A 25,104-nucleotide genomic window follows, 5' to 3' on the forward strand; every position below is an offset into this window, starting at 1 on the left:
TGAGATACCACTTCATGCCCATTAGGGGTGGTTATTATTAAAAAAAAAGCACAGAAAATAACAAGCATCGGTGAAGATGTGGAGAAATTAGAGCCCTGATGCATTGCTAGTGGGCATGCAAAATGGTGTAATGGCTGTGGAAAACAGTTTGTCACTTTTTCAAAAAGTTCAATGTAGAATTACTGTATGATCCAGCAATTCCACTCCTAGGTATATACCCAAAGGAATTGAAAGCAGGGACTCAAACAGATGCATGTATGCCAGGGTTCACAGCAGCATTATTCATATTAGTCAAAAGGTGGAAATAACCCAAGGGTCCATCAACAGACGAATGGATAAACAAAGTGGTATATCCATACAATGGAATACTATTCAGCCATGAAAAGGAATGAAGTGTTGACACATGCTACAACATAGATGAACCTTGAAGACATTATGCTAGGTGAAATAAACAAGACACAAAAGGATAAATAATGCATGATTTCACTTACATGAGGTACCTAGAGTAGGCAAATTCATGAAGACAGAAAGAACAGAAGTTACCGGGGGCTTAGAGGAGTAGGGGATGGGGAGCTATTGTGTAAGGCACACAACGTACAGTGCTTCAGTTTTATAAGATGAAAAGAGCTCTGGAGGTGGATGATGGTGATTGTTGCACAACAATATGAATATACTTAATGCCACAGAATTGTACATTTAAAAATGGTTAAGATGGTAAGTTTCATGTGTATTTTACCATGGAAAAAAAAAAGCTATGCAAAGCCGGACAGTGTCTTCCTCAATAGATACAAGCCCCCAAATAGAGATCTTGGGCTTTTCTGAAAACTGATGCTAATGAACAACAGAATACACGGGTAGAGAAGGATCTACCTATCCCATGTTTTGTGTTTCTTTTCTTCCCAAAGTCCTCCCAGCTGGGTTTGTTCTTCGGGGTTGGAAGGCCTCCTTCAGCACCCACACATGGAGAGATGAAATAATCTATATTGCAGTCTCCCCAGGTGTTTTAACTTTAATAGAAGTTGAGAAATAAAGAGAACATTATAGAGGTGCTCTAAGAGCAGAAGGAGTAGAAAAGTGCAACCCAATATTATTCATTGTGGAAAAAGCCAACCCAGTTAGTTTTAAAGAATGAAGTTGCAAAGAGAGTTCTTTTTAATGAATAGGCTTTTAGTCATTAAAAAGAGCATCTTTGACCTCATCTGCTACTCTCCTTGCCTGCATGAATTCTTCAACCTTACGGGTTGTGGTAGGTCCAGTCGTAAGCCTCCAAAGATGTCCACTTCCTAATCCTCACCAATTGTGGATGTTACCTTACTTGGCAAAAGGGACTTTGCAGAAGTCATTAAATTAAGGATTTTGAGTTGGAGAGGATATCCAGGTGGGCCCAATGTAAGTACAAGCATCCCTATGAGGGAAGCAAGAGGGTCAGAGACAGAAGGAAAGGTAACAAATAAAGGGGAGAGGAGAGAGAGAGAGAGAGAGAGAGAGAGAGAGCGAGCAGAAGATTCCAGAAGATGTTACATCTGTTGCTACCTTGCTGGCTTTAAAGATGGAGAAAAGAGCCATGAATCAAAAAGCTGAAAAAGGCACCAACAAGGACTCTCCCCTGGAGCCTCCAGAAAGAGCCACCCCTGCCAGCATCTCGATCTTAGTACAGTGAGACCTTTGTGGTTTTCCTGACCTCCAGAACGGTAAGAGAACACATCTGTGTTGTTTTAAGCCACTACGTTTGTGGTCACTTGTTACAACAGCAACAAGAAACTCATACACTGGCCTCCTTACTGTTTCTCCAATGCTTCAGGTTCCATACTACTTCAGGGCCTTGTCTTTGCTGATCCTGCTGCATGCAGTGCTCTTACCCCAGTTGTTTGCATGGATTTGTCCCAAATTTGGAGTCTTTATTTGAATGTTACCATCTCGATGAAGTTGTTTGTGAGCACTTTAAGATTGCAACCCCTCCCCTGCACTCTGTGGGCTCCTTTTCTGGATTATTTTTCCCCATAGCACATCTTGCTGATTTTCTGTCTCTGCCCACTAGAATACGAACTCCCCAAGGTCAAGGATTTTGTACAGTTTATCTACTGCTGTCTCCCCAACACCTAAAAGAGTAGCACAAACAGTAGGCACTCAGTAAATGTTTGTTTGCAAACTTATTCTTCCTTGTTAGATGCTTTGTCTAAGGTCAAAGAAGGAAAAAAAAAACATAGATGGGAACTCATTCCAACTTGGAGAAAACATTTGGAAAATGATGGTGTCAATGAAAGTTCTAACAGTTAAAAATTTCAAAACATTTAAAATGTATTTTGACTTGTTTGGGAGCTCTGCTGGTTGAAATAAAGTATATTTAATGTGTTCATTGGAAATTTTCACGTCATACAGTTATAACAGGTGGTTCTCAATTCTGGGCAATTTTGCCATCCAGGAGACATTTGGCAATGTCTGGAGATATTTTTGGTTGCCACCACTGGGAGCATATGCTAGTGGGTAGGGCATTTACTCGGTGGAAGCCAAGATACTTCTAAACATCCTACAACACCTGGTTTATACCTGGGAGTATAAATCAGTACAGTCTCTTTGAAAAAGAGTTTGCCACTATTTGCTAGCTATACTTTTTCCTAACACACAGTAACATGTATAATTTTAAAAATAAATGACATTTGTATGTGACCTGAAAGTGTCTCTCATGCCAGTGGTGGGGAAAACAGGTAATACCTGGGATACGGCTTGCTCTTAAAAGGACTCAGCTGAAAAAAAAAAAAAAAGGACTCAGCTGATGGTGCTTTCTAGAAGCATTCCCTAGAAGTTACCCACAGCCAAAATATCTTGAGGAACTTTTTCTTACCAAAGGGACCAGAATAGCTTTGTCTCTTTATATCTAGAATGGGGTTAGCTTCTTACTTTTCCTGTCCTTCGGGGGCATGGTTTGTACAATACTTAATGTTCCACTAAGTCTCGTTCGAGTCTTGCAGTCATTCCTCTTTTTTTTTTTTTTTTTTTTTTTGCGGTACGCGGGCCTCTCACTGTTGTGGCCTCTCCCGTTGTGGAGCACAGGCTTCGGACGCGCAGGCTCAGTGGCCATGCCTCACGGGCCCAGCCGCTCCGCGGCATGTGGGATCTTCCCGGACCGGGGCACGAACCCGTGCCCCCTGCATCGGCAGGCAGACTCTCAACCACTGCGCCACCAGGGAAGCCCACAGTCATTCCTCTTACCTCTTTAAGGTGCCTGGGAGCGTCTCTGCTTGTGTTACGGCCCAGTTGAATGCTCTGAGGGCAATCACATTTCTGTTTTCTTCATGTTTTGGGAATGTGCTGTGACATACCACCTGCCACCCCTCCCTTGTTGCCAGGGCCCTCTGGAGTCTCCACTGTTACAGGAGATTATCACAAAGTTTCACCATCTTTTGCCTACAGCTCCATCTCCCCACTATAATTGGCTTTTCAAAAACTGACAAGGAGGGTATCTTTTTCCTTTTGGTACCCCCAGTGCTTGGCACAATAAAAAAATTTTTTTTAATAAAATAAATGAATAATTGAACGTAAGAACATCATGAAGTCCTTTACTATGACTCAGTGATGATGATGTTCTTCCAGAGTCTCCAAAACAATAATCATCATGGATTCATGTTCTGCATAAAAGTGGTCATTGTTTCATTCTGCGCAAGAACAAAGACAAGGTCTCAGCTTTCCTGTCAGTCTAGTTTTGTTTGTTTGTTTTTTGCGGTACGTGGGCCTCTCACTGTTGTGGCCTCTCCCGTTGCGGAGCACAGGCTCCGGACGCGCAGGCTCAGCGGCCATGGCTCACGGGCCCAGCTGCTCCGCGGCATGTGGGATCTTCTCGGACCGGGGCACGAACCCGTGTCCCCTACATCGGCAGGCGGACTCTCAACCACTGCGCCACCAGGGAAGCCCTGTCAATCTAGTTTTAACGACGGTTAATTCTATTTGGCAGTGTCTTATCCTTTTAGTATTGGCACACCGCCGTTGGTCCCTCCTAATTCTCTTTCCTCATATGCTTACTGTGCAGTTACTACTTCTGAAAGAAAATTGGGGTTAATGTGGTTTTTGCTTTATGTTTCCTTATTCATTTTATTTATTGTTTTTCCCTTGTTCTGTTTCACAAAGGATTTGCAGAGGCCAGCGATTGTTCTCATAGGAAATTAGTAGGCAGGATTCAGGGAAATGCAAAATGGTGCTGTTAACATTGTATTCTAATTTAGGATGAACAAGTCCCAAGATTCTGGTAAAGACTTCTATTTCTAACACCTGGAAACTAACAGGTTTGGCTGGATTAGAAAAATCAGCAGAGGCATTGACTAGATCCACATTCTCACCTTTCTGAGATTTTTTATATCAAGTGAAAAGCGTCTGTGACCCACTTTGCCTCTCTCTTCACCTTGCCATCCCCAAACTTTGGTTAACCCTCTCATGTCATTAGAAGTATTTGTTATTTTCATATATTTTTCTGGACTGGGTCAGCCCTTGCAACATGACAAAAGCAGAGGCTGGGAGAATTTCTAACATCTGCTGAGAAGCAGGTTTTGTATAGAGGAAAGGATTTGGAGTCAGACAGTCCAGAAGTTCCAAATCCAGCTTCACCACCTAGACCTGAACAACTGAAGATTAGTCACTCCATATCTCTCAGCCTCAGTTTCCCCATCTGTAAAATGTGGATTATAGTTCCTCCCTCTCAGGCTTATAGTAAAGATTAAATGAGATGTGCTTGATTAAAAAAAGGGGGAGAGGGGTTTGATAAATAGTAGCTATCATTATTATCCCAGGATTATGTTTGGGGGGAAAAAAAGTGTATTAAGCAAGTCTGTAGCTTTGGTTTTATACTGATGTGTGCATGCGTGTGTGTGCCTGCATGTGATAACACGTTTCCAGTTCTATCTAGTGTAGGGATTGGAAATGTACAGAAAGGACTGCCTCCCTTTCAAATTTTAGAAATATACATAAATAGAACATCTATACACACAATTTACAAATTGTGAAACAAAAATCCATATTATTACTAGCTAGGCTGAGAACTAGATCATAGTAGCAACATGACTCCTGAAAGGTCACCATCCTAACCCTAGGTAACCACTCTCTGGACTTTTGCTTTCTTTATGGTTTTATCACCTGTATGTACATCCTTCTCTAAATATTTTATTTTGTTTTCCCGCTGTTGAAATTTATATGAATGAAAACATACCTTAATAACCTATACGGGAAAAGAATCTGAAAAAGAATATATATATGTGTGTGTATATATACGTATACACACATATATGTGTATCTGAATCACTTTGCTTTACACCTGAAACTAACACAACATTGTAAATCAACTCTACTCCAATAAAAAGACATACTTTATTGTTTTGCTTCCTTCACTCAGCGTTGTTTTGAAAGTCATTATGTCATTGTGTTCAGCTGCAGTTTGTTCCTTTTCATTGCTGTATGAAAACACTGCAATATAAAAAATTATCCTTTCTATTGCTGATGGATATTTGGGTCGCTTCCAGTTTTCCTTTGTTTTTTGCCATGATATTGTACGGTACTATTTGTACATTCTTGTACATATCTTCTGGTGTACACAATTAGGAGTTTCTCTAAGGTATATACCCAGGAGTGAGTCATAGAATGTACATATCATCAACTTTAGCAAATAGTGGCAAGCTCTTTTTCAAAGAGACTGTACTGATTTATACTCCCATCAGCTATGTATGAATGCCTGTAGTTCCATATCTTTGAAAACACTGTCAGACCTCCTCCCCCATCCCCCGCCCCAATCTGGGTGCATGTTATTGTATCTCATTGTGGTTTTAGTTTTCTCATTTCCTGATTAAGAATGACGTTGAGTATACTTTCGTATGTTTGTTGGCCTTTTGGATTTCCTCTTTAGTGAATTGACAAAGTTCTTGTCTTTATTTTAAAATGTCTTATCAGACAGTCTCAATACCTTCACCTATTTGTTGCAGGACAATCAGTCATCGAGGCAGATGGAATTTCAAACTCAAAACACTTGCTGCCTCAGCTGTACCCTATAGCAGAGAACCAGCTGGTTTACCAAAGTAACAAGTACTTCGACCTTAGGCAGGATTGAGGAACAAGACTACCAGGCAGAGCGGCCTAGCTGTCTTCCTCCTCGCAGGTGGCCTGAGAGCGAGCAGGGGACACGGCCCCGGGATCCCAAAGATCCCCAGAGATCCCCAGAGATCCCAGACACGAATAGACGCGCAGTCAAAATTGCATCCTTCTGCTTAACCGCCAATTTCAAACTTCCAAGACCTGCCCTGCCGGGTTTTCTCTCCCCGTTTCCCATTGGCCATGAGTCAAAGGAAGAAACAATTTGATTGGCTATCTCTTTCACTTCCTCTGTCCCTTTAAGGACTTGGGCAGGGCCTGGTTGAGATACTGCTGTCCATCATAGGAGCGGGAACGCTGATTGGTCCAGACGTATCTGGGCCCCGCCCGCGCCGTTCCCCGGGTTCAAATGCTGCGGCGGGACGCCCGGGGCTGAGCGGAGCGCTGACTGGCGGGGTCGGCTGAGCGTGAGTCTGGTTCCCCTACGCCCAGTTTCCCCTCCACCCCATTCTGCAAGACCTGGGGAAGGGCCTCCTCCACCCACACCAATCCTGGCTTTGCCTCTCGGAGCCGGGAGGGCGGCGGTTCCGCCCGTAGGGCTTCCGGGGGTCGGGAGGGTCTTCCTAGGCTGGCGGTGCACAGGCCCACTTCCACCAGAGCCGAGGGGTCGGCCAGGCGATGCTGGGGCCAGAGGAATTGTTCCTTTCTCAAGCTTGGTGGGGTCCTGTGTTTATTCTGTCCTGCCTCCTGTCAGCATTACTAGTGGGGGCTGGTAGCGCCTTAGAATCTGTGTGACCTTAATTTGCTTTAGTGTCTTCATATTCTTCGTACCCATCCATCACTCCTACTTCCTGCCTCTTTCACCCTGTTCCAGCCCATTGTTAGAGAAGCCTAGGTCCTGCCTCAGAACCTTAACTCTGGCTGTGTCCTCTGCCCGGGATACTTTTCCTTCTCCAGTTATCAGCAAGGCTTGCTGCTTTAACGCCCTTCAGGTTTTGGTTCAGATGTCACCTTCTCAGTGACGTTACTCTGACGCCACTGTTACACACACACTGCCATGCCCCAATTCCCCCATCTTGCTCTTTTACTTTTTTTTTTTTGAACCCCATGGCGCTTGAAACCTTTCAACATACCTGTATTGTGTAATTTGCTTATTTTCAGTGATTTATTCAGTAGCTATTAGTATTTATGTGCCGGGCTATATGTTTCCACACTATATGAAGATAAAAGTCCCTGCCCTGGTGGAGCTTACATTCTAAGGAGGGCAGATAAACAGACTTTTAAGAGAGTAGGTCAGATAAGTGTTACTCCTGTTACACTGAATAAAAATCTGATTTTTAATCTCCGTCACCAGACTGAGCATCCCAAGACCCAGTGGGGGCTGATTTTCACCTCCCTTTCCTGATATCCTGAGGGAGCTCGGGATCTCTCAAGCCCTTCCTGCTCAAATCTGCAGAACACATTTAACCTATCTCCCTTCACCACCAGTGGGGAGATGTTGAAGTTCAAGTATGGAGCACGGAATCTGTCGGACGCTGGTGCTGCAGAATCCATTGCCAGCCGGGCCTCCAGGTTGAATCTTTTCTTCCAGGTAAGAGACTGGCTTGCCAACTTTGCTCACCTCTGTGTGTTTCCTTGGAACCTCTTTGTTACCTTTGCTTTTGTTATAGGACTGAGGCTAACCCAGGAGAAAATCCCCTTTGGTGTTTCATATGTGCTGATAGTTTTGGAAAGGAGCCATTGTTCAGACAGGAGTGGGTGGCTGAACTTGCCCTGGAAGGAAGACCTTTTTTTATGACTTCAGTACTAAAGTTTGTCCTTTTATTAAAGAAAAGTAATTGAACAAAGACACTCTTTTGACCGAAATTTCTATACTTGTAATCCTATAGAAATATAGAAATCTTTTTCATTCAAGGGATGTTTATGGTTTAGATTAAAAAAAAAAAAGTTTTGATAAATACCACACCTGTGAAACCCCCTTTCCTCTCAAGATACAGAACATTTCCATCACCGCAAAGGATTAAAACTTAATGTTGTCAGATTTTTTTTCCACGTAGACTTCTAATTCTTTTGTTTCTGATGTAGGTGGAACACCGTTGATGTAGAAATCCTTGTTTGACTTATGTATTCGTAAGTCAAAGGGACAATACAGATAGTGGTGAAGATTTAGGTTTGAACCCTGGCCCCAGTACTTGTTAGCTGTGTTACCTTGGGCGAGTCAGTTGCCTTCTCTGAACCCATTTTCCGTTCTTTATAATAGAGGTTATAACACCTAATTTACAGAGTTGTGAGGATTAAATGAGATAATCTATGTAAAGTACTTAGTTTCTTGCCCAGCTCTTGGTAAGCCCTTTATAAATGGTAACTATTATTAATAATAAGTGTAGAAATAGTATTAGTGACAGTAATAATAAATTTTTTTTAGCAGTCTTTCCTGATCTTTTTCTTTCCAATTAATACATGCTCTCATAGGCTTTTTTAAAAATTTTAATTTATTTAATTTTTGGCTGTGTTGGGTCTTCATTGCTGCGCGTGGGCTTTTCTCTAGTTGTGTAGAGCGGGGGCTACTCTTCGTTGCGGTGTGCGGGCTTCTCACTGCATTGGCTTGTCTTATTGCGGAGCACGGGCTCTAGGTGCGCGGGCTTAGTAGTTGTGGCTCAAGGGCTCTAGAGCTCAGGCTCAGTAGTTGTGGTGCACGGGCTTAGCTGCTCCACAGCATGTGGGATCTTCCTGGACCAGGGCTTGAATCCATGTCCCCTGCATTGGTAGGTGGATTCTTAACCATTGCGCCACCAGGGAAGCCCAGTAATAATAAATTTATGTTCACATAGCAGTAGTTATATTTAAGAAGGCATTTTTGTATGATACCTGTAGGATGATAAATAGTAATACTATTTAATAGTAAGTTAATAGTAATACTATTAAATTTAATAGTATTTAATAGTAATACTATTACATTTAAACCAACTATACTGGTTTAAATGTAATCGTATTTTACAATGTTATATTAGTTTCAACACTAATACGATCTTGAGGACATTTTTCCCAAGATACTGGTATTGGGGAATGTTCAAACAGATCAGAATGGGGACAGATTGAAAGTGTAGGTGGGACCATCCCCATCACCATTTAAGTCATGAGCCATTTTTCACTAATGAATAGTCTATTTTTAACCTCAGCTGACTGAGTGCTACCACTTTTTAGCCCCTTTATCGTTTTACTCCCAAACTTTCAACTTATGACAGAATTTATTAAGGCCTTATCATATGCAGATGTGGAGGGAGACAAAGACTTGCCCAGAATCACACAGCTTGTAAATGGCAAAGCCATGCCCAGTTTTTGTTCTGTGGGTATGTAACTGCTGGGCAATACCGCCAGAGTATGTCAGAGTTTATTAAGTGTGTCTTGTACTTAAATGTCATTTTAACAGCAAGAATTGTGGATAAACCCCTAATTCATCTTTTTTTTTAAACTAATGAGTTCCACCCCGCCCCCAGGAAAGCTGTTATTTGCAAGTGTAGCGTAACCCTAACATTCGCCTTAATATAAACAGGTAAGGATACTGTTTTTCCCCCTTCCAGCTGAAACTGCATTCCTTCTTGGATGGGACTTGAACACAGCCAAAACTCAGATTGGACTTGAACCCACGATCCCTGACTTAGGAGGGGACTTGAACCCACTGTCCTTTAATTGAAACCACTCACCTGGTGTCAGGACTTACTGAAGCTCAGGTTCTCTTGTCTCAGCACAGAAAAGGCAAAGAGTGAGTTTCTTAGCATAGGATGCTTGTGAGAGATACAAACAGCCAACAAGGGAATGCAGCCCCGAGAGCAAAGAGGGGCTACGTTTTTATAGTCAGAGAAAACGTGGGGAGGGGAGAAGACCACCTTTTTTCTCATTTTTGGGCAGACATCAAGGCTTATATCATTAGTTCTTCCTTTGACCCTATATGGTCTAACCGGGACTGTCACGGTGCTACTTAAATCATGTATATTAGCAGGAGAGTGGTAACATATACTAAAATATGGTAATTCATCTCAGGTTTCAATATAATGTCCCCTTTCACCTAGTTTCTTTCTCCTTTTACCTATATTTCTGTCTTGGCTACATGCAGAAATGCTCCTCTTCAAGGACCATTAACTTCCTGACTTCGTGTAAAAAGATTCAGAGCCCATATCTATTGTCTTGTGTTTTAGCTATCAGGACTTGTGGCTTTAGTGTACTTGGTACTTGGATGCACCTGGTCTTCCTTCAAGGTAGTATAGGTTGTTGCTAGGTTATTGGATTCTTTTCTTGAGTGGTCATTAGCTTATAACAGTCTCCCAGACTCCCTTAAAATTCCCTCGCTGTCCTTAATCCCCTAGTGGGATTTCTAAACTATTTAATTACCCTACTCTATCCCTATCCCAGCGCCCTTTTAATGAGGTTTGGATAGAGAGTAGCGGTTTTGTTTTCCATTTAGGTAAGTACTTTAGACAGGGTCTCAGTTTCTACTTAACAGAACTTCCCCACAAGCTCTAGGTCAGTGGTTGGCAGACTTTAAAATTTTCGAGCCAGCAAAATTTTGCAAATTTGCTGGGCTGACCCAGGTTTGCCAACTTTCTATTTTGCCAAGTAATGAATGTAAAAAACACACAGAAAAAATCATATTATCTTCTTTATTTCATAAAGAAAGGACATTTTAAGAAATACCATGAGAGGAAGGACATCGTTGCAGAATAAAGGACCATTTTACAGTTTGAATACATGTAGCTTTATAAAAGAGTCATCATGTGGTGTTCATCTTCTCTTATTTCATGGCAGACTTGAAAACTTTGTTAAGACTCAGTACTGTATTTGGGAACAGCTGCTTAAACTCATTAAGGAACAGAAGAAACAAAGAATCTTAGTTTCCCAGTTAGTGGCAGAACTCTAAAGTGACAGAAGGGTGACCTTTTGTGACCCAGTGCTTCACAAACCTGGCTGAGGTCTGACTCTCTAGAGAGGACTTGTTACTAAACATATTCTAAGCTACAAACTGGGAAATTGGAATTCAGTAGGTTGGGGTGGAACCTGAGAATCTGTTTTGTTTTTGTTTTTTAAGTGCTCCAGTTCTCCAAGTGATTCAGATGTAGCCAATCTGTTTCTGTTATCCAGTGCTGTGTAACAAACCACTCACAAAGTTTAAAACAACAGTGATTTATTTTGTCTTATGATTCTGTGGGTTGGCTGCATTCAGCTAGGTGGTTCTTCTGCTGGGGTCACTCATGGGGCTGTATTGAGTTGGGAGCTTGGCTGGGACTGGAACATTTGGGTGCCAACTGCTGGCTGGGGAGCCTCAGGGTTCTACTGACCTCTCTTCTCCAAAGGTCTTTCATTATTCAGTCAGTCTAACCTGGGGCTTGTAATTTTTTTCTGTGGATAATAAGTATTTTAGATGTCATGGGCCTTACGGTCTCTGCTGCAACTAGTCAACTCTGTCATTGTAGCACAGAAGCAGCCATAGATGATGTGTAAATTAATAGGTATGGCTGTGTTCCAATAAAACTTTATTTATAAAAACACGCAGTGGGCCAGATTTGGCTGACCCCTGGTCTAGCCCAAGCTTCTTGACTTGGTGGATGGCTTCCCCAAAAAAGCAAATGTAGAAGCTGCCAGACTTCTTAAGGGCTCCACCTTGAACTGGCACATGATCCCTTATGTCATGTTCTGTTGGTTGACGTGAGTCATGGCGATGGCACAGATTCACGGGGAGAGGAAATAGATTCCGACTCTTGGTGGGTGCAGTGGCAAGTGCCTTCAGAGTTAGAGGAACTGTTGGTGGCCGGCTTTGCAGAGAGACCTGCACACAGCCCACAGCTTGGCACATGGGTTTCATTGCTCTAGACCAGGGGTGCAAACTCATGTCTTTGGGGGCCGGGCAGTGTAAAGGAGTCAAGTGAGCCAGATGGAAGAGCTGCGAGTCAGGTCTGCAGTGAAATGCAGACCACATCCGCTACCCAGAGGGGCAGCGCTCCTCAGCTGCAGCTCAGCATCCCCAGGCAGGAATGTGGGGCATTGTTGCCAGATCTGCCAGGGTCTCACGGGAAGCCGGAAATCCTCCCCTCCCCCCTTTTTTTTTTTGGTGTGAAATCTCCTGATTTTTCAATATTGGCAGATAACTCAAATTATTTTAAATACCACAGGCCAAACAAAACATGTCTGTGGGCTAGATGCAGTTTGCCAGTTTGCAGCTGTTGCTCGAGATCGTGAATAAATTCAGCTTTAGTGCAGTCACTCCATTTACACAACCCTAGATTGTTCAAGTGAATTAAACCGAAGTTATGTCAGCAAACCTCTGGGAACACAGGGAGGAAGAGGCAATCGTTGTGTCCTAGTGCAGAGACATGGAGATGTGACAGGACCAGCAGGGTTCAGAGTAAATGTCCCCACGAGCCTCAGACCATTAAGAAAGAAGGACCTTTTCTTACTCTTGGCATGCTGGTGAAGTTTTTCTCCCGAGGTGCTGGAGGAAGAAGCCCACGGTGATGGAATGTCCAAGTGATAACTTAATGACTGTCAATGGATGTTGCTTTAAAGAACGAGGCCACCGAATTATGTTGTTACTGTGTGTCGTGAGCAGTTAGTCGAGTTGGTAGCTTGCAATTTACTCTGCGTGGATGTTATTGATCAAAGCTTTTCATTATTGACAGTGTCTCCATCTGCTGTTTGCTGTTTTTAGGGGAAACCACCCTTCATGACTCAACAGCAGATGTCTCCTCTTTCCCGAGAAGGGATATTAGATGCCCTCTTTGTTCTCTTTAAAGAATGCAGTCAGCCTGCTCTGATGAAGATTAAGCACGTGAGCAACTTTGTCCAGAAGTGTAAGTGTGGGCAACTTTTTCTTGAAAACTGTCCTGCTTATAGAGAACTAGAAGGATGCCAGGGGCGGGATGCGTTTGTGGTCAGTGGGAGTGGGTGGGAAGTCTGCTTTAGACGGACTCACCTTCAAGGTCAGCTTCCACCTTTTGTCTCTGGGAGACCGAATAAGTCTTGGTTGCAAGTGACAGAAACTCAACTCAAACTAGCTTAGGCCAAAAAGTGAATTAAAAAATTTTTTTTATTTTATTGAAGTATAGTTGATGTACAACATTGTGTTGATTTCTGCTGTACAGCAAAGTGATTCAGTTATATATATTGTTTTTCATTATGGTTTATCACAGAATATTGAATATAGTTCCCTGTGCTATGCAGTTGGACTTTGTTGTTTATCCCAAAAAATGAATTTTTTTTGGCTCATGAAATTGATAGTCCAGGGATGGGTCAACTTTTAGGCATGGCTGGTTCCAAGGACTTAAATAACATCCTCTGGCTCCATCTTTACACTCACTCAAAGCTGATTATTCATTAAGCATTATAAGCACAGTGCTTAGCGCCCACAGTATTTAATTTTAATAAATTGAATTTATTGTAATTAGTTTAACTTAATTTATTTTAAAATCATAAGAAAATATGGGTATGCTAATAATGTTTAATGATTCTGGATTGTATTCATCTTTATACCAATGCAGTCATAAAAATATATATATTTATATAAAATATATTTTTTATGGAGCAAGGGACTGACGAAGGCAAAAGTGCCTAGGGACTGTGAAAGTCATGAATCGGCCCTGCCCGCACCTTGTTGTTGTGTTTTATTTATTTATTTTAAAGTATTTATTTATTTATTTGGCTGCACTGGGTCTTAGTTGCAGCATGTGGGATATAGTTCCCTGACCAGGGATCGAACTCGGGCCCCCTACATTTGGGAGCGTGGAGTCTTAGCCACTGGACCACCAGGGAAGTCCACGAATGCACCCTGTTCTCGACTCTCCTTGACTTCCACGTGGTGGGGAAGTTGACTGCTGGTTCCCCAGTTTCGTATTTTTTCACGTGACCCCAGTGTTTTTCGACCAGCGGTGATTTTGCCTCCCAGGGACATTTGGCAGTATCTGGAGACAGTTTTGGTTGTCACAGCTGGCGGGGAGGGGGCTCATGGCAGCTAATGAGTGGAGCCCGGAGATGCTGCTAAACATCCTACAATGCACGGGGCAGCCCCCCACCACCCAGAACTCTGGGACTAGCGGGCCTTTCTCTCTCGCCATGAAATCTCAGGGCCTCTTCCTCTCCATACGGCTCTTCTGTGTGGTCTCTCCATGAAGGGTTGGCCAACTACAGCCTGGGATGCCTGCTTTGTAAACAAAGTTCTGCTGGAATACAGCCACGCCTGTTCCCTAGGGCTGCTGTCACATCACAAGGCATTTGAGTAGACGTGACCATATGGCCTACAAAGCCTAAAATATTTACTGTCTGGCCCTTTAAGAAAAAGCTGCTGACCCCTGGTCTACACTCTAGCAGAGATGTCTAGACCTCCTCCATGGCAACTCAGGGTTTCCAAAAGCACAAAAGCGGGAGCTGCCAGGCCTTTTTTGGGCTCAGGCCTGGAAGGGACGTAGAATCTCTTTGGCTGCATTCCACTGTTTGCAGTGAGGCATAGGGCCCCACAGATTCCACGTGCCGGGGAACTACGTGTATCTTCCACTGTCTATGTTCATGCAATCCCAGGGAAGATTCTCATTGGCTCTGCTTTGGGTCACTTGCCCACCCCTTGACCAGTCACTGGGCCAGGGTGTGAAGTACTGTGATTGGCCTCATTTAGGTGCCCAGGGGTCCAGGGCACTGTGATAACCAGGACCTCATGGAAAGGGGGATATACATTGCCCAAAGGACCTGGAAGTTTTGAGTGGATTAAACCAATGTATTACTAAGTGACCATTGGTACCCTGTGTGTTCTCAGTGCCCTCATCTGCAAAAAAGGGGAAAACGCATTATCTCATCAATAGGGATTGAATGAGTTAGTGCACAGTCCAGGCTTATCATGTTGCCTGGCACGTAGAAACAATCAATAAATGTTACCCAATAATGATAACCATAAACCTCAATGTTTAATATATTGTGTACCTTTAACTTAAAAATGTACTTGGCGTATTTGTTCATGATTCTGTGTTTGTTTGAATAAGCTCCCACCTTATTTTGTGGAATATTTAAATTCTCAAATAGGGAGTGGGAGGGGAAGGAATTATGTGACAGACTAATTTACTGAGCTATCAACATGCACCTTCTTTAGTCTTGAGATTGCCCTCCGGTTCCTTTAAAGCAGTGGATCTTCTAGACTCATTCAGTGATCAGGGGACTAGACTTAGTGAAACATAGATTTTTCTAATAGAATCCTCTTCCAGGGAGCTGTTTCATATTTTTAAAGAGGCTTCCTGGAGTGTATGGTTGAGAGACTATGACTGGAAAAGGGTGATTGCATTAGTATGCTCTTTTCCCCCCTTTGATTTTCTATTTTGGAATGTAAGCTTCATTTCTCCATGGGAAGAAGGGTCCAACAGCTCTTACTGCATACGTTTCTCGAGTCTTGCCATAGAGATGGAGATTTTCTTCAGGGACTGTTGGAGGAAGTGAGACAGAATAATACAGCCCTGAAGCAGTGCCCCTAGCTTGGGCCAAGAGAGGGCAGGGAGCTGGCATCTGGGAACCAGGGAAGGGCTTTTTGTTTCTTAATTGTTATTCTAGCCCCAGTGCCTAAAACAGTGTCTGGTTCACAGAAGGTTTTAATAAATATTGGTTGACTGACTATTGCTGATGAACAGAATAAGTAGCAAAATCTTAAGTAGTATATCACATATTTTGTGATATTAAAGCGTGATATTAAAACATGCAGACAAAGTGTTGATAATGGTTACAGTTGGGCTGTTCTTGGTGATCTGACAGTAGCTGAAATTCTACCCTCTTAACTAGGTTCGCTGCAGGCAAGCATATGTTCACAACGTTAGTACTTTGGGCAAAATGTAACTTTAAGAAGCCCCCCCCCCCATTGCAAACATGATACAAAGTAATTATTTGCAGCAACGTGGATGGATCTAGAGATTATCATACTAAGTGAAGTATGACAGAGAAAGACAAATATCATGATATCATGTATATGTGGAATCTAAAAAAAATGATACAAATGAACTTATTTACAAAGCAGAAATAGACTTACAGACATAGAAAACAAATCTATGGTTACCAAAGGAGAGGGGAGGGATAAATTAGGAGTTTGAGATTAACATATACACACTGCTATATATAAAATAGGTAACTAACAAGGACCTACTGTATAGCACAGGGAACTATATTCAATATCTTGTAATAACATATAATGGAAAAGAATCTAAAAAAGAATATATGTGCATAGCTAGTCACTTTGCTGTACACCTGAAACTAACACAACATTGTAAATTAACTGTATTTCAATAAAAATATTTTAAAAATACAAAGTTAAATATAAAAGGTCAGAGTGGGAGAAAATCCCTCAAAATTTTTCCTAAGATAACCACTGTTAACGATTTGGTGTGTAGTACTGCAGTTTTTCTTTTGTCCTTATAAATATTTATTATGAAATGTTCAAACATACCTAAAGGTGAAGAGACGAGTGTCATGAGCCCCCACATACCAATCCACTAGCTTGAGCAATGAACCCTTTTCCATTGCATGTTCTAACATTACTGTGTTTTAATTTTATGCAAAATGGCTCATATGTTTATAATGCTTTCGCCACTAGGTTTGCTCACCTAGCAAAATATTTACTCGACAGGTATTTACGGAACACTCGCTATGTGTCAGCTTCTGTTTTGGGTACTGGGTTTACAGTAGTGATCAAAACAGAAAAAATCCTTGTTCTTGAAGAACATAGACTCTAGTGGAGGTCGAGCTGCTGAATTCTTTTAAACATGTGCCTAATATTCTTTTATGTGGGTGGACTCTTAGGCTGTTTCCCCTTTCCTACTAACGGACCTCTAGGTTGTTTCTGATTTTTTTCCTGTAACAAACAGCACTTATCATAAGTATCTTGATATGTATGTCTTTGGAGCATTTCTGTGAAGGATGAATTCCTAGAGATTGAAGTGTCACAATACTGAGTTTCAAAAAAGGAAGCAGTGCACTCATCTGTGGTGGCTTTTGCCTCCTGCGTCCAAATATATATCTGACAAGGTCCTTCTTTGACTGCATTTTCATTCCATGCTTTGGGTCTTTACCTCCCCTCAATATTCAGTCTGCACTGGGCTCAGAGTGGGCAGGGATGAAGGGTCGCTGTGGTTTTGAAGTCACAGAAGTTGCTGGTAGGGAGAGAAGTTGTGAAGGGTTATTTTTTCCACAGTCATAGACATGAGTTTAGCATCTCACCTGTTCACCTTAATAATCCACAAGCCTGACCCTGTCGGACAGGGGAGGGAGTTGGCAGGACACGGCTGAGGCCAGGAAGCCCCAGAGGAAGTTTGGGCAATGGCGCCTACCCTCGGCACCAAAACCAGTAAGCCACTTGGTGTCTTTGGTCAACTTACACATTTGGAGGGCGGACCACAATGAAATCTGTCGTGTGCAAAATGAACCCCATGATGGACACAGCTTCCTGTGGTTCTGAGGTTAAGAAGTGGGGGACCCGGCAGCGGACAGTGGAGAGTGACGAAAGCAGAGATGACCTTCTGGACATTTAGATGGAAACCAATGCAGGTGAAAGTCCGCTGGTGAAAACTGACTTCTGATATGTTCTTTCATTGTCCAGTGAGCAATCCGTAATTGATATATAATTTAAGTCCAACTTGTAACAAGATTTTTTAAACTGGAAAAAAAAAATCCAAAAGCCTTTGGATAACAGCATTGTGATGTGGAATGGTTTCTCAGAATTCTGAGAGCATCGCGATGGTGTTGCCTGCAAGCGGTTTTGTCTCCCTGGGTGATTGAGATGCCTGGTGGTTGCCAGTGACAGACCCAGAGTTATTAAGTTGGACAATGCTGTAAGCAACACAGGGGCCCAAGGCCTAACAGAATCAGGAGAGCCTGGCCTTGTGTGCGAGCAGTGATGAAATCAGGTTCAAGCCAGCATATTTGGGGAATTAATAATTCAAAACTCAAGTACTAGATCTGAAAGAAACTTGGAAGAGGGCAGGGCAGAAAGGCTGGGCTTGGCACAGTGATGTCAGGGCAAAAGGAAAATATCGTGCAGCTTTCAGTTTTGCTTCTGCATGGAATTCTCCCTGAAAGTGCTCTTTCTTTATTTTTTTGTTTTCCAACGGTCACGATGAATTCATGCGGATCCACCCACCCCTCTTGCCTGATTACTCAAGGGGCCAAAAGAAGGTGTTTTTAGGATGACTGTTGAAGTAAGAGATGTGGTTTGTGCAGTGATGTTCATCGTATGAGCCTTTGAGCTAAGTTAATTCAACTCCACCCACGCAACAAAGAAAGGGAGTGGGTAACAACAATTAAAATTGCATCGGCTAATTCATTAATATGTTGACAAGTGACTGGTTATGAAGTGGCTTTTCCCTTTGTTGGATTCTGTCCCTTTCGCTGTGTGAACAACTCTCTGAGTGATTGTAACTCTAGAGTGTGGCTCCCAGCTTTATCTGGTGCCCACCCACAGAAATGAGGATCATTCCAGGGTACCCGTGGGATTTCAAGAGTCCCTTGGTCTTCACCATGGCACCTTTCTGAGGGATTCTCCAGGATAATTTTGATTACATGTTTCTCTTGTCTTGCTTAGGAGTGTAACCCTCTATATGAGGCAGTCTCCCTATATCAGGCAGGATTGAAGGATTTGGTCAGTCATAACTGTTCCGCTCTATTCTTTTTTTTTAAAATATTTTATTGAAGTATAGTTGATTTACAATGTTGTTTATTTCTGCTGTACAGCAAACTGATTCAGTTATACTTATATATTCTTTTTCATATTCTTTTCTATTATGATTTATCACAGGATATTGAATATAGTTCCCTGGGCTACACAGTAGGACCTTGTTGTTTATCCATCCTGTATATAATAGTTTGCATCTGCTAATCCTAAACTCCCAATCCATCCCTCCCACCCCTCCTCCCCCTTGGCAACCACAGGTCTGTTCTCTATGTCTTTGAGTCTGTTTCTGTTTCGTAGATATGTTCATTTGTATCATATTTTAGATTCCACATATAAGTGATATCATATGGTATCTGTCTTTCTTTTTCTGACTTACTTCACTTAATATGATAATCTCTAGGTCCATCTATGTTGCTGCAAATGGTATTATTTCATTCTTCTTTTTAAAAATTTTTTTATTGGAGTATAGTTGATTTACAGTGTTGTTAGTTTCAGGTACACAGCAAAGTGGATCAGTTATACATATATATATATATATATATATATATATATACACTATTTTTTTTTTTGATTCTTTTCCCATATAGGCCATTACACAGTATTGAGTAGAGTTCCCTGTGCTATACAGCAGGTTGTTATTAGTTCATTCTTTCTTATGGCTGAGTAGTATTCCATTGTATATATATAAACCACATCTTCTTTATCCATTTAGGTTGCTTCCGTGTCTCGGCTATTGTAAATAGTGCTGCTATGAACATAGGGGTGCATGTATCCTTTCGAATTATTTTGTCTGGGTATATGCCCAGGAGTGGGATTGCTGGATCATATGGTAGCTCTATTTTTAGTTTTTCTGAGGAACCTCCATACTGTTCTCCATAGCGGCTGCACCAATTTACATTCCCACCAGCAGTGCAAGAGGGTTCCCTTTTGTCCACACCCTCTCTAACAGTTATTATTTGTAGACTTTTTAATGATGGCAGTTGTGACTGGTGTGAGGTGATACCTTATTGTAATTTTGACTTGCATTTCTCTAATAATTATGTTCCACTCTATTCTTTAGACCATTAGAGTTGTTGCAAATCCAGTGATGCCCCAACTTAGTGCTGTTAAATAAATATATGTTAGATTCCAAATCTCCCACCCGTTTAGTCCATACTTTAAACACTGAGAATCTCTCACTGTTCCGCCCCCTCCTCCAATCCCCCAAATTCATATGTTAAGGCTCTATCCCCCAACATGTGAAGGCTTTGGGAGATAATTAGGTTTAGATGAATTCATAAAGGTGGTCCCCCATGATGGAATTAGTGTCCCTGGAAGAAGAGGGACGAGGGCTCCTTTTCTTTCTGCCACATGAGGACACAGGGAGAAGGTGGCCGTCCATCAGTCAGGAAGCGGATTCTCTCCAGGATCTCAGTCTGCTGGCCTTCCCAGCCACCAGGACTTTGAGAAATGCATGCCTGTTGTTTAAGCCGCTTTGCCCATGGGTCTGTGGTGTTTTGTTAAAGCAGTCAGGGCAGATGAAGACACCAACTGAGAGATTGCACTCGGAGAAGGAATAGACTATATGCCAAGAAAAAAGATAGTTGCAAACCCATCCAGGTGTGTGATACGTCAGCTCTGCAGGACCAGGGTCAGGGCTCTATTTGGTTCCTTGGGCTCAGGCTTTTTTTTTCTCTTTGGTAGCGCTGCTGCATATTAAGGCCAGGAAGGTATTTACTGACACGATCCAAGGGAGATAAGACTTGGGCTAGTGGGATAAAACTGAGCAGGACACGTGTAGTCAGAATGGAATGATCTGGAAGTCAACTCCAAAGTCGACTGACATGGGGATCACATTGCTTACATCCCATTATAAACTGATCTAAATGCTGGTAAGAACTTTTGATCACACACTGCCCTGCAGCCTCCAGAGAGGAAGAAAAGCATGATTTCCGTTCTCCTTCCCCTATTTTCTACGTCTACAGGATTCAAATCATAGCTGCCATGGAAACTGTGCTTTGGAATTTCTGGAGCCCTTAATTTTAACTTAGCATAGGAAAACACTTTTATGCTGATTTTATAATTATTCACGACGACGAGAAAGTGACTAAGTGTCTCCTGACAGCTAGGGAAGACATCGCAACACTTTCTTCTTTCTTCCTTTCTTTTCGCTTTCATAAAGATGCGCGTATTTGAAGCACGTTATGGATCAGGAGTCACTCTTCCGTCTTTTGCAGATTCTGACATCGTAGCTGAGTTGCAGGAGCTCCAGCCTTCAGCAAAGGACTTTGAAGGGAGAAGTGTGGTAGGTTGCGGTAACTTTGCCGAAGTGCAGGTGGTCAGAGAGAAAGCGACCGGGGACATCTATGCCATGAAAGTCATGAAGAAGAAGGCTTTGCTGGCCCAGGAGCAGGTAGGAGCGTTTAACATCACAGCATTTTCCCCCTTTCTGTACCAGCATGTTCATTGCAGAGATGAGGATCTGCTGAATTGGCATCTGGGATGGAGCCAGTTTTCCTCTGCCTCTCTAGTTAATTATGGTGGCACAGCCAGGAAGGTCTGAACACTCTTGAACTGACATTGACTAATTTTGAAGACTGACAAGCTCCCCTGAGTTGCTTTTATAGTTGCATATTATTCAGAACTAACTTGGCCTTTTCACTAATGAATTGGAGATGATCTTTCATGACCATCCCTTGGGGATTCAGAGATGTGCATGTTATGGGGTGAGTCAGATAGCCTTTGCTTTCGTACACATCTTATATATTTGTGTTGTGGGCACGTGTATTTGATTTTAAAACAGGCCTCTGAAGAAATTAAATTGTTCTATGGCTAGGGAGTTGCTGGTTGGAGAGCAGGTGAGAAGTTATCTTTCCTGTTGTGGTGTTTTTCTCTCTTTTAAACAAGGCTGCTGCTTCCAGACAGTATTGATTCATTTGCCTCGTTTCTAGAGAGGTGACCATCAGCCCTGGTGTTCAGACAGCAGTTTATTAGTTACCCATGTTCAGGTGCACATCATGTGTCTGATAATGGACCCAGCACCGTGGGAAGCCTGCAAGAGGAATCGAAGCTCCATGGCTGTTAATTTCAGGGTTTTAGAACAGCCTTGGAAAGTGGAGGTAAAGCACAGATCCGTAAAGCAGGCACTTAGGAGCTAAAGCATCACAGAAGAGGGAGCAGTTAGCAAATTCATGAACGATAGAATGAGGAGAGGTGTGGGTGAGCCAGAGACAGTTAGGGAAGGTTCACAGTGCTGAGAGGGAGCATGGGCTCCGGACAGAGAGAAGTGACGAGAATGTACCAGGTAGAAGTGTGGCATGTGTGCCGTTCTGGAGGTGTGAGGATTAGAACGCTACGCAGATGTGTGTGTTTGTTTTTGTTGTTTAAGTGGTTTAGAACGAATAGACTGGGAGATGGGGAGAAATAAGGATATTGGAGTTGGGAGGGGGTGATTGGTGGGAAACCTCAAGAACCCCTTTTTGGTTACTGTGATAAAATACATGCAACATAAAATTTACCATTTTAACCATTTTTAAGTGTACGGTTCAGTGGCATTAAGTGCATTCACAGTGTGCCACCACCACCGCTGTCCTTCTGCAGAACTTTTTCATCATCCCAGATAGAAACTCTACCCATTAAATAGTAACTCACCCTCCCCAAGAACTGCTTTTCGGAGTCACAGTTTAATTTGTGAGACGTTTGGGGATCACGTAGGTTTTTGGAAGAAGGCGGCTGGGATCTGGGTCTGAGTACCTAAGTGACTTTGTGTGGTCTCCAGTCAGAGACTCAGGGGAGGGCAGGAAGCTGCTTGTCAGCATCCAGGAAAGCTGTGGCGTGCGTTCAGGAATGAAATGTGGGCAACTTCACAGAAAGGACAAATGACAGGACGTGGCAAATCATTCGGAAGAGAGGCGTGGAAGATGCCCACTCAGCCACCCAGCACCTAACAACCACCTGTCATCAGGCCACACCTGCTGAGCACCAGTCGTGTCTGGTGTGTTCCTAGGTCCTTGGAAGAGGCCTTAGATGTAGGCTGTGCTGCTTATATTTCAGGTGGGAAATGGTGCATATCAAAGGAAGCAAATTCAGTGTCTACGATACTGCAGGCAAGTGATAGAGACACTCACATAGGCGTGCGTTCCTCCAGGTGAATGACTTGAGATGACCCCTTGCGAGGCGTGGGCTGGGAGATTTAATAATCGCACACACCCGGGAGCTAATTAACCCCACCCACCCATTCCTTACCTGAGCCATGGTGAGGCTTTGGAATTGAAGGGTGTGAGAAGAGAAGTCAGCACAGGGAGTTGGGGGAAGGAAGTGCCAGAGAGGAGGTGAGAAGAGGTAGCATCCTGTGAACAAGACCTGTCGCCTAGGAGAAGCCAGCAACCCCGCCCAGAGCTCCATGAAAACTGGAAGAGGTCCTCAGAGACCATTTGATTTAATAGAAGCTTCAGGGGTCAGATGAGGCGTCAGTGATAAGCAAGTGAAGGTGCAGACCCTTCTGTTCAGCCAGCCTTCACTGAACACTTTTTGTGTGCCAGGAAAACAGAAGGATCAGCAAATCCCACACGGTAGATTTCGGGGGTTGGGTTGGTGTTTCCCAGATGTGTTAGAGGTTAAACTGGTGGTGTGCATGATGATTTTGGGCAGTACACGGACAGAACTATTTTAAAACATTTAATAGTTCAATATTAACTGGCATATCCAAACCTGGCACTTTCACAGATGTTACTCTTAGAACGAAATGGAAGAAGGTGTATTTAAAATTAAATTACTTGGAAACAGTCACAAATTTACAGAAAAGTCACAAGTATAGTGTGTCAGTCAAGGTTCTATAGTATATATATATGATACATGCTATCTATACACATTGACTATACATACATGTACACATTGAATATACATACATGTACACATTGACTATACATACATACGCATATGTGTATGACTTACCTGACTGTGGGCACTAGGAAGGCTGAAATCTGTAGGGCAGGTCAAGAGGCTGGAAGCTTTCGGGCAGAAGCTGGTGATGCAGTCTTGAGGCAGAATTTCTTCTTTCTCAGGGAAGCCTCAGTTTTGTTCTTAAGACCTTTCAGCTGATTGGATGAGGCACACCCAAAATTATCAAGGATAACCTCCTTTACTAAATTAACCACCGCCTGCACAACAGCCTCACGGCAACACCTAGATTAGTGTTGGCTTGAATGACTGGGTGCTAGAGCCTAGCCAAGTTGACACACAAAACTATCACATATAGTATCAACAACTTCCTTTTCCTGAACCATTTGAAAATCACTCACCAACCCGATGCCCCATTATCTCCAGGTACTTCAGAGTACATTTCCTATAATAAGGACGTTTTCCCATGAATGACAACACAACCATCAAAATCAGGAAATCGACCATCATAAAATTACCACCATCTAATCCTCAGGCCCCACTCAGGGTTCACCAGTTTGTTCCATGGTCTTTTAGAACAAAAGGATTCACTTCAGGATCCCACGTGGCATTTAGTTGTCCTGTCCCTCTAGTCTTTTCAGGCTGGAACAGTCCCTTCATTTCTCCCGGACTCTGATGACCTTGGCGACTCTGAAGATTGTAGGCCAGTTATTTTGTAAAATTTAGATTTGTCTGATGTTGCTCATGCTGAGATTCAGGTTCAGGCAGGATTATCACAGACAGAATGCTCTGTTCCTCTCATTGCATCCCAACAGGTGAGTCTCAATTTCAGTTTGTCACATTCCTGAGGATGTCACTTTGGTATCTGCCACACTTCTCCACTGTGGAGTTAACTCCTTTCCCCTTTGTAATTACATACGTATATTTTGGAAGGAGATACTTTCAAACTATGGAAATACCTGTTTCTCATAAAACTTTCAATCCATGAATTTATTTATATCTGTATGGACTTGCATTTTCCTGTCAGTGAGTTACAATCCATTCCTGTCATAATATATTTTTATACTCAAATTGTCCCCAAGTTGGCCAATGAGAGAAAAGGGAACCCTCTTGCACTGTTGGTGGGAATGTAAATTTATACAGCCACCATGGAGAACAGTATGGAGGTTCCTTAAAAAACTAAAAATAGAATTACCATATGATCCAGCAATCCCACTTCTGGGCATATACCCAGGGAAAACCGTAATTCAAAAAGACACATGCATCCCAATGTTCATTGCAGCACTATTTACAATAGCCAGGTCATGGAAGCAACCTAAATGCCCATCGACAGACTAATGGATAAAGAATATGTGGTACATATATACAATGGAGTATTACTCAGCCATAAAAAGGAACAAAATTGGGTCATTTGTAGAGCCTTGGATGGACCTAGAGACTGTCATACAGAGTGAAGTAAGTCAGAAAGAGAAAAACAAATA

At 42.6% G+C, this 25,104-nt stretch overlaps 1 protein-coding gene across 1 annotated transcript in view; it reads left to right on the top strand.

The window, feature by feature from the left end:
* The first annotated feature begins 7,561 nt into the window (after positions 1-7,561).
* The window catches only part of CIT (citron rho-interacting serine/threonine kinase), a 168,159-nt gene continuing 150,616 nt past the window's right edge, over positions 7,562-25,104 (top strand). The window contains exons 1-3 of the mRNA XM_060029296.1: positions 7,562-7,657; positions 12,767-12,908; positions 20,962-21,137. Of these exons, the coding sequence (XP_059885279.1) occupies positions 7,562-7,657; positions 12,767-12,908; positions 20,962-21,137 (414 nt within the window). The remainder of the gene's footprint in view (positions 7,658-12,766; positions 12,909-20,961; positions 21,138-25,104) is intronic.

This window comes from Delphinus delphis, chromosome 13, assembly GCF_949987515.2.
Source record: "Delphinus delphis chromosome 13, mDelDel1.2, whole genome shotgun sequence".
NCBI lineage: Eukaryota > Metazoa > Chordata > Mammalia > Artiodactyla > Delphinidae > Delphinus > Delphinus delphis.